General features: G+C 45.1%; 1 protein-coding gene across 1 annotated transcript in view; it reads right to left on the bottom strand.

Moving 5' to 3' along the window:
* Window positions 1-937: 937 nt before the first annotated feature.
* Window positions 938-7,347, bottom strand: part of LOC124028417 (serine/threonine-protein kinase Nek11-like) — a gene marked incomplete at both ends in the record, with an annotated part of 32,887 nt that continues 26,477 nt past the window's right edge. Inside the window, 4 exons of the mRNA XM_046340471.1 lie at window positions 938-1,268; window positions 1,327-1,475; window positions 1,827-1,920; window positions 3,731-3,850. Of these exons, the coding sequence (XP_046196427.1) occupies window positions 938-1,268; window positions 1,327-1,475; window positions 1,827-1,920; window positions 3,731-3,850 (694 nt within the window). The remainder of the gene's footprint in view (window positions 1,269-1,326; window positions 1,476-1,826; window positions 1,921-3,730; window positions 3,851-7,347) is intronic.

The following is a 7,347-nucleotide window of genomic DNA, read 5'->3' as shown; positions in this document are numbered from 1 at the left end:
CATTCAAGCACACAATACAGTTTAAGGTGGTCACTTTTTTTCTGCAGTTGCTACATGCATGTTGCTACATACATGTTGCAGTTGCTACATTAATGAATGGTATCCATTGATTATTGAATAATATATCTTAGAAATGCATCATGATCTTAGTTTAACTGTCGTACCCCATCAAACACCAAATATATGCTTGTTTTACTCTCATGTTTGGAAACAAAATAAATATTAACAAAACTGTATAGCCTCAATGTCAGGCCCTGACCTTAGAGAGCTTTTTATGTCTATATTTTGGTTTGGTCAGGGTGTGATTTGGGTGGGAATTCTATGTTTATTTTCTATGTTTTGTATTTCTTTGTGTTTGGCCGGGTGTGGTTCTCAATCAGAAGCAGCTGTCCATCGTTGTCTCTGATTAAGAATCATACTTAGGCAGCATTTTCCCACCTGTGTTTTGTGGGTAGTTGTTTTGTGTTTGCACCAGACAGAACTGTTTAGTTTTGGTCCATTTTGTCTCAGTGTTCAGTTTAAATAAATCATCATGAACACGTACCACGCTGCTCTTTGGTTCACTCCTTCTTCATGCACCGACGAGCGTTACCATCAAAACACGGTTACAACTATCATTTTGATATCATAGATGATCAGTCCTTGCATCTATATCCCTGTCTATGAATTTGAGAGTAGTTACTTTTCTCCAGCACCATCCCTCAACTTTTTATAGAAAGAGTGGTGGGGAGATGTACTGCAGGCTAACCAATATGTACTGCAGGCTAACCAAGATGTACCTCAAGCTAACCTGGATGTACTGCAGGCCAACCAAGATGTACTGCAGGCTAACCAAGATGTACCTCAAGCTAACCTGGATGTACTGCAGGCCAACCAAGATATACTGCAGGCCAACCAAGATGTACTACAGGCTAACCAAGATGTACCTCAAGCTAACCTGGATGTACTGCAGGCCAACCAAGATATACTGCAGGCCAACCAAGACGTACTGCAGGCCAACCAAGATGTAGTGCAGGCCATCCAAGATGTACTGCAGGCCAACCAAGATGTAGTGCAGGCCATCCAAGATGCACTGCAGGCCATCCAAGATGTACTGCAGGCCAACCAAGACGTACTGCAGGCCAACCAAGATGTACTGCAGGCCAACCAAGATGTACTGCAGGCCAACCAAGATGTACTGCAGGCCAACCAAGATGTAGTGCAGGCCATCCAAGATGTACTGCAGGCCAACCAAGATGTACTGCAGGCCAACCAAGACGTACTGCAGGCTAACCAAGATGTACTGCATAAAATCATAATCCTATCATTAACAGAAATAAAAGGTACAAGAAGGAAGTATACTCACCACGCCCTACTGGCTCAGACATTCGCATCATGTCCTGCTGCTGCCTTCCCTTTGGTTGTGAGCAACCCAGCGACCGGTAGTCCTCAGCTGTGATTGGTGTAGTCTGGTGGGCTGCATCTCCTGCACTCTCCTATTGGGTGGAAGTGATGGAGTTTTCAATTCAATTAGTCATAAAAGTATCTTTTTAATTTTTTAACAAGACAAATGTTTTTTATATTTTTTAGGGGGAGTTTCAATTATGAAGCAAGTGATTGGCTAATGAGAACATAAGGGAATACCAAACGAGGTTCACGGAGAAGGGACACCCTTAGAGTTTAATTTAACTCAGGCCAAAGAACCGGCTACTAATTGCACTTAAACAATTAGTTAATTCAAGTAATTAAAGTCGTAGAGGGTAAAAACAAAACATTTTTCATCCAATTATATGCATTATTTCCTAAGAGAGCTTTTGATTCAACTTTTAGAATTGTGTCTCACTTACATTCAAGACGTCCAAACTGACTTTCTCGAAATGGCGGCTCCTCAGCTCCTGCATTCGGAAGTGGTTTTCCTGGTATTTCTCCTCAGCAAGTCTCCTGTAGTGTTACATTATATTATAAATTGGCTGGTTTAAGACCTGAATGCTGATTGACTGACAGTTGTGGTATATCAGATTGTATACCACGTGTATGACAAAACATTAATTTTTTACGTCGGTAACCAGTTTATAATAGCAATAAGGTACCTCGGGGGTTTGTGGTATATGGGCATATGGGTATATCATGGTTAAGGGCTGTATCCAGGCACTCCGCGTTGCGTCCCACTTAAGAACAGCCCTTAGTCGTGGTATATTGGCCATATATACCACACACCCCTTGCCTTATATCTTAATATACAGGTAACTGCCAAAATAATGGAAACCCTTGAGATCATGAGGGATACAAAGTATAATGAAAGCAGGTGCTTCCAAACAGGTGTGGTTCCTGAGTTAAACACCCTTAGGGTCATGTATAAAAAAGTATTTAGTCTACCATGGCTATTCCCCCATAGGATGACAACATCCATAGGACACAAGTGGTCACTAAATGATTTGATGAGTATGAAAACGATGTAAACCATATGCCATGGCCGTCTCAGTCACCAGATCTCAACCCGGCAGGGTAGCCTAGTGGTTAGAGCATTGGACTAGTAACTGAAAGGTTGCAAGTTCAAATCCCGAGCTGACAAGGTACAAAATCTGTCGTTCTGCCCCTGAACAGGCAGTTAACCCACTGTTCCTAGGCCGTCATTGAAAATAAGAACTTGTTCTTAACTGACTTGCCTAGTAAAATAAAGGTAAAATAAATAAAAAATAAACAAAAAAAATTAAACACTTATGGGAGATTCTGGAGCGGAGCCTGAGACAGGTGTTTTCCATCAACAAAACACCAAATGATGGAAGAATGGTGTCGCATTCTTCCAAGAGTTACAAGAGTTCCAGACACCTAGAATCTATGCCAAGGTGCATTGAAGCTGTTCTGACTCGTGGTGCCCAGTGACCTATTAAGACACTATGTTGGGGTTTCCTTTATCTTGGCAGTTACCTGTAGATGAATGATGCAACACAGTATAAAAGTGAGATGGCAGTGTGTTATGTTGATCATTAAGACTAGGAGGTCATAGTCTTAGGGTAGCCTAGTGGTTAGAGCGTTGGACTAGTAACCGAAAGGTTGCAAGTTCAAATCCCCTGACAAGGTACAAATCTGTCGTTCTGCCCCAAGCAGTTAACCCACTGTTCTTAGGCAGTCATTGAAAATAAGAATTTGTTCTTAACTGACTTGCCGAGTTAAATAAAGGTTAAAAAATAAATAACACTGTAGTTATCAACCAGAAACAACAGAGTGTGGGAAAGAGGGAGAGAGAGGAGGAAGGACATAGATAAAGAGAAAATGAGAGAGAAAGAAACACAGGCAGATAGAGACCCACACAAAGAGAGAGAGACACAGAAAGAGATGGAGGAGAGAGAGAAGGTCATGGCTTGTATAATATCAGCGTCCTGCTAAAAGTTGAAACTCCATAGAGCACATCAATAGCCCTGTTGCCTGGCCTGTTGTCCTTCCCATCCACCACCCCTCTGTCGCTCTCAGTATCGTTCCCTGTAGACACGTCTCCAACACAGTTCAGCCCAAGGAAACTAGGGCAGGGGAGAATGCATTTACACAAAACTCTCTTCATCTTTAAAGGGAACCCAGCCATGCATCAGCCCCAGAAGAATCCCAACAGGCTCTATACTGGTCATGGACCGTGTGTGTGTGTGTGTGTGTGTGTGTGTGTGTGTGTGTGTGTGTGTGTGTGTGTGTGTGTGTGTGTGTGTTGTGTTGTGTTGTGTTGTGTGTGTATGTGCGTGCGTACTTAATGGTCTCCTACCTAAGCCTCCTGGCCTTGTCGTCGGCAGCCTGCAGCTTCCTCAGCCTCATTCTCTCCCTGGGGGTCATTCTGTCTAGCTCTGATTTCTCCCTCAGTGTCTGAAGGTGCACCTTTCTCTGCCTGTTCAAAGGGCAACGGTCAGAGGTTGGGAGGGCTGGAGCGTTGGTGAGTAAGATAGGTCAGAGGTCCGATACTCCTACACACAATTACCTCTGCACTGTTAAAAACAATTGCTGCCTGAATGGGATTTAGAATTTACCATGGCAAAAAGAGATACTGTGCACTGTAAACACCTCAGGGTGGTGGATTTGATTGAATTCTAGCGTTTACTTTTTGTAGATCACTTCCTATGTGGATGTAAATACTTCTTTCAACATGTAAGGTATGTAACAAGGTCATTTAGAGTGAGATAGGCAGTAATCAGACATAAACAATATACATATGAAAGAGAGGATCTAATCAAGAGGAATACTAATTGGAGGCCCTGATTCAGATATGTCTCCCACTGTCCTCTAACCATAACTTAAACCCTTACCTTAAGCCTAAACCTAACCGAAAGCCTAACCCTCAACCTAGCTTCATGTGCACATCCCAGTTCAACCCTAGCCTCATATTACCTGGACTAACCTGTACCCCTTGACTCACCCCTGTTGACTAGCCTCACATTGACTCGGTACCGGTACCCCCTGTATATAGCCTACACATTGACTCGGTACCGGTACCCCCTGTATATAGCCTACACATTGACTCGGTACCGGTACCCCCTGTATATAGCCTACACATTGACTCGGTACCGGTACCCCCTGTATATAGCCTACACATTGACTCGGTACCGGTACCCCCTGTATATAGCCTACACATTGACTAGCCTACACATTGACTCGTACCCCCTGTATATAGTCTCGTTATTGTTATTTTATTGTGTTACTTTGTTCTTCTTATTTTTTTATTTTAAGCAACACAAAAAAAATGCATTGTTGCTTGTAAGTAAGCATTTGATTTGATTTGACCCCTAACCCCGGCATCATGTCCGCATACCAGCTCAACCCTAACCCACTGCATCTCAGTGCTAGAGGCATCACTACAGACCCTGGTTTGATTCCAGGCTGTATCACAACCTGCCGTGATTGGGAGTCCCATAAGGCGGAGCACAATTGGACCAGCGTAGTCCGGGATTTTAGGGTTAGGCCGTCATTGTAAATAAGAATTTGTTCTTGCCTAGTTAAATAAAGGTTACATTTAAAAATAATAAAACAACCCTAAACCTAGCTCCATGTCCACATCCTGGTTCAACCCTAACCTTAGACCCAACCCTAAACCTAGCTCCATGTACACATCCTGGTTCAACCTGGTTCAACCCTAACCTTAGACCCAACCCTAAACCTAGCTCCATGTCCACATCCTGGTTCAACCCTAACCTTAGACCCAACCCTAAACCTAGCTCCATGTCCACATCCTGGTTCAACCCTAACCTTAGACCCAACCCTAAACCTAGCTCCATGTCCACATCCTGGTTCAACCCTAACCTTAGACCCAACCCTAAACCTAGCTCCATGTACACATCCTGGTTCAACCCTAACCTTAGACCCAACCCTAAACCATGTCCACATCCTGGTTCAACCCCCAACCCTAAACCTAGCTCCATGTCCACATCCTGGTTCAACCCTAACCTTAGACCCAACCCTAAACCTAGCTCCATGTCCACATCCTGGTTCAACCCTAACCTTAGACCCAACCCTAAACCTAGCTCCATGTCCACATCCTGGTTCAACCCTAACCTTAGACCCAACCCTAAACCTAGCTCCATGTCCACATCCTGGTTCAACCCTAACCTTAGACCCAACCCTAAACCTAGCTCCATGTCCACATCCTGGTTCAACCCTAACCTTAGACCCAACCCTAAACCTAGCTCCATGTCCACATCCTGGTTCAACCCTAACCTTAGACCCAACCCTAAACCTAGCTCCATGTCCACATCCTGGTTCAACCCTAACCTTAGACCCAACCCTAAACCTAGCTCCATGTACACATCCTGGTTCAACCTAACCTTAGACCCAACCCTCCAAACCTAGCTCCCACATCCTGGTTCAACCCTAACCTTAGTCCTAGCTCCATGTCCACATCCTGGTTCAACCCTAACCTTAGACCCAACCCTAAACCTAGCTCCATGTCCACATCCTGGTTCAACCCTAACCTTAGACCCAACCCTAAACCTAGCTCCATGTCCACATCCTGGTTCAACCCTAACCTTAGACCCAACCCTAAACCTAGCTCCATGTCCACATCCTGGTTCAACCCTAACCTTAGACCCAACCCTAAACCTAGCTCCATGTCCACATCCTGGTTCAACCCTAACCTTAGACCCAACCCTAAACCTAGCTCCATGTCCACATCCTGGTTCAACCCTAACTTAGACCCAACCCTAAACCTAGCTCCATGTCCACATCCTGGTTCAACCCTAACCTTAGACCCAACCCTAAACCTAGCTCCATGTCCACATCCTGGTTCAACCCTAACCTTAGACCCAACCCTAAACCTAGCTCCATGTCCACATCCTGGTTCAACCCTAACCTTAGACCCAACCCTAAACCTAGCTCCATGTCCACATCCTGGTTCAACCCTAACCTTAGACCCAACCCTAAACCTAGCTCCATGTCCACATCCTGGTTCAACCCTAACCTTAGACCCAACCCTAAACCTAGCTCCATGTCCACATCCTGGTTCAACCCTAACCTTAGACCCAACCCTAAACCTAGCTCCATGTCCACATCCTGGTTCAACCCTAACCTTAGACCCAACCCTAAACCTAGCTCCATGTCCACATCCTGGTTCAACCCTAACCTTAGACCCAACCCTAAACCTAGCTCCATGTCCACATCCTGGTTCAACCTGGTTCAACCCTAACCTTAGACCCAACCCTAAACCTAGCTCCATGTCCACATCCTGGTTCAACCCTAACCTTAGACCCAACCCTAAACCTAGCTCCATGTCCACATCCTGGTTCAACCCTAACCTTAGACCCAACCCTAAACCTAGCTCCATGTACACATCCTGGTTCAACCCTAACCTTAGACCCAACCCTAAACCTAGCTCCATGTCCACATCCTGGTTCAACCCTAACCTTAGACCCAACCCTAAACCTAGCTCCATGTCCACATCCTGGTTCAACCCTAACCTTAGACCCAACCCTAAACCTAGCTCCATGTACACATCCTGGTTCAACCCTAACCTTAGACCCAACCCTAAACCTAGCTCCATGTACACATCCTGGTTCAACCCTAACCTTAGACCCAACCCTAAACCTAGCTCCATGTACACATCCTGGTTCAACCCTAACCTTAGACCCAACCCTAAACCTAGCTCCATGTCCACATCCTGGTTCAACCCTAACCTTAGACCCAACCCTAAACCTAGCTCCATGTCCACATCCTGGTTCAACCCTAACCTTAGACCCAACCCTAAACCTAGCTCCATGTACACATCCTGGTTCAACCCTAACCTTAGACCCAACCCTAAACCTAGCTCCATGTCCACATCCTGGTTCAACCCTAACCTTAGACCCAACCCTAAACCTAGCTCCATGTACACATCCTGGTTCAACCCTAACCTTAGACCCA

The sequence above is a fragment of the Oncorhynchus gorbuscha genome, unplaced genomic scaffold, assembly GCF_021184085.1.
Source record: "Oncorhynchus gorbuscha isolate QuinsamMale2020 ecotype Even-year unplaced genomic scaffold, OgorEven_v1.0 Un_scaffold_4105, whole genome shotgun sequence".
In the NCBI taxonomy this organism is placed as follows: domain Eukaryota; kingdom Metazoa; phylum Chordata; class Actinopteri; order Salmoniformes; family Salmonidae; genus Oncorhynchus; species Oncorhynchus gorbuscha.
Note: the sequence above shows the minus strand (reverse complement) of the source record. Positions and strands in the feature narration are given on the sequence as shown.